General features: G+C 48.6%; 1 protein-coding gene across 1 annotated transcript in view; it reads right to left on the bottom strand.

The window, feature by feature from the left end:
* The window catches only part of LOC115543879 (ryanodine receptor 3), a 130,604-nt gene that overhangs the window by 93,636 nt on the left and 34,468 nt on the right, over positions 1-2,500 (bottom strand). Inside the window, 3 exon segments of the mRNA XM_030356534.1 lie at positions 1-53; positions 471-570; positions 2,444-2,500. The exon segment at positions 1-53 is cut by the window's left edge and continues 41 nt beyond it; the exon segment at positions 2,444-2,500 is cut by the window's right edge and continues 56 nt beyond it. Of these exon segments, the coding sequence (XP_030212394.1) occupies positions 1-53; positions 471-570; positions 2,444-2,500 (210 nt within the window).

The raw sequence follows: 2,500 nt of genomic DNA on the forward strand, positions 1-2,500 counted from the left end.
CACCTCGTCGTGTCCGTGGAAGAGGCGAAGCACGTGGCCGCCCAGGAGGTAGCCTATTGGACGGACACGAGACAGAGGCGGGACATTCGTGCTGTCGTTGGGTTTCCCCGTTTCAACCGTTTAACATTGTTTTTAACCGTTGGTAAAACGTACGTTAAAAACATCCTCACCACACCAACTACCAATTGCAAATAACAACAAGGAATATGTAAATTAAATAACAGAACAATTATGTATTTATACCACACTTAAGTTACTAAATGACTACCCAGTGACTATGAAGTGCTACTATAAAATATAAAATAGTGTAATAATTATTGGCCACGTTGCTCTTCAGAATAATGTATTGGAATTGAAACGAGCCTAATCCGGTTAAATAAATGCCCCCAGCTCTCCTCCAGCTCCACCTGGGTGGCAGTAACTCGGTCAGACCCCTGTCTCGGAGTGGTGTGGCCAGAGCGGAGCCTTACCTTCTACTTTGTTGCTGCCAGAGCAGGTTGGGTGGACGTTCCACAGGGTCTGCATGAAGGACGCGTCCACCTGGATGCTGCCGTTGGAGATGGACAGGTGCTGACGGACGAGGGGAGGGACCACATTTAATTGGCTGACACGGTAACACACAAGTGTGGTGAGGCAATGCATCACACCCAGCAACAACAACAAACCCTTTCATCGCACAGACTTCCATGGCTTCAAGTATGATTTATATAGTTGCTCTGGGGAAAATAAATATTGCTCTTTAATAGTGTTCGTTTGATTAAAGGGGGACACTGTGCAGTGTTGGTGCATGTTGTGGCTTGGCCAGGCTATTGTTTTGTAGCTGGCCCACGGCGCCATTGGTCAAATCTTTTATTACATTTCTCCCCACATCTGGTCGGTCGTACTCCTTCCTTAAAACAACAACGACTCCTAGTGTCAAACCCATGGCCGTGAATAAGCTCTCTGTCGCTATTTAAAGTCACGGTTGCCGTAGAGGCGATGGGGGCCCGCTGGGCAGGAAGCTGATGGACAGAAGCCTTTACCGTTTTGGGGGGACAGGTAGGGTCTAGGGGGGGGGGGCACCATCTGGACATCATGCCAACCCCCTCCGGCCCGCCACATGGACGTCAGCACCGCACGGCTGCTGTCACTTAGTTAATGCATCATGCAGGACGTGTTTCAGAGCACTCGCCTCCGCTAGACGCCCCTAGGCGGGCGGAGGGGACAGAAATAACAGCAGAGGGATGAAATGCTGGCCGGAGCTTTAGCTAGAGGCCTTTAGGGACAGCGAGCGGTTGGGCCCGTAGCTCCACCTTCCCGTCGCATCCCGGGCTCCAATAGACAAAGGGTCACGGAAACTACAACCCTTGGTTTGCTCTGTGAATGAGGATAAAGGGACAAGGCCTGATGCCAACGAGTTCAACACACTGTACCAAATGTTGTTTGGAAGAACGCCGATTCAGATTAAAATAGGTGGGAGATCCCATCTATGTGTGTCTCGCAGGGGGAGAGACTCAAAGTGCAGGACCATTTAAAAAAAAACGTCAACAATCTCAAAGGCAGCGTCTTCACATCCTCATTTGGAGTCTTTTCAGACTCCAAGAAAATAAAAGATTGGCAGCTTTTGAAGTCCCGGGGGAAGGTTTTCCTCAACACTGTGTGTTCAGCTATGTCCAACAGGATTAGAATAATCTGACACACTGTCACATTGGAGATAAGCATAGAAGGACACCCGGAGATTCACACACAAACGCAGAAACCCACTCACACCTACAATGTCTGTCATCCACCTGTAGAACCATATTCTCTCATATATATCGGAGCGAGAAAGAGAGACAGATAGAGAGGGAAGAGAGAGAGAGAGAGCGAGAGAGAGAGAGAGAGAGAGAGAGAGAGAGAGAGAGAGAGAGAGAGAAAGAGGGAGAACCGCAAAAGGATGATGCAGAGGATTTTTTTTTATGTATTCCCTCCACTGCACAACAAAAAGAAACTGTGGAAAGTGCATAAGCACATCCAGAGCCCAAACCCCTGGTTTATATTTGTAGCATGACGTTAGCATGATGTTTGTGGTTGTATGTGTGTGTGTGTGTGTGTGTGTGTGTGTGTGTATGTGTGGTGTAGTGTGTTTGTGTGTGTGTGTGTGTGTGTAGTGCAGTTTTTTGTGGTTGTGTGAGTGTTTGTGTGGAGTGGTGTAGTGTAGTGTAGTGTGTCGGTTTGTGTGTTTGTTTGTGGTGTGTGTGGTGTGTTGTTGTGTGTGTGTGTGTGTGTGTGTGTGTGTGTGGTGTGTGTGTGGTGTGTGGTGTGTGTGTGTGTGGTGTGTGTGTGTGTGTGTGTGTGTGTGTGTGTGTGTGTGTGTGTGCGTGGTTGCGTGTGTGCGTGTGTTTGTTTATTTCGCATCTTACCAGACACGCTTGTGTGTTGTGGCGCTGTACAAGATATGAAAGAAAGATGTGCCCAAACTCACCAGGTAACGCTCCGAGGACACACTGACCAGGATGAGGTCGTCCCCGATCCTGACCTT

Source organism: Gadus morhua, chromosome 5 (assembly GCF_902167405.1).
Source record: "Gadus morhua chromosome 5, gadMor3.0, whole genome shotgun sequence".
Taxonomy (NCBI): Eukaryota; Metazoa; Chordata; class Actinopteri; order Gadiformes; family Gadidae; genus Gadus; species Gadus morhua.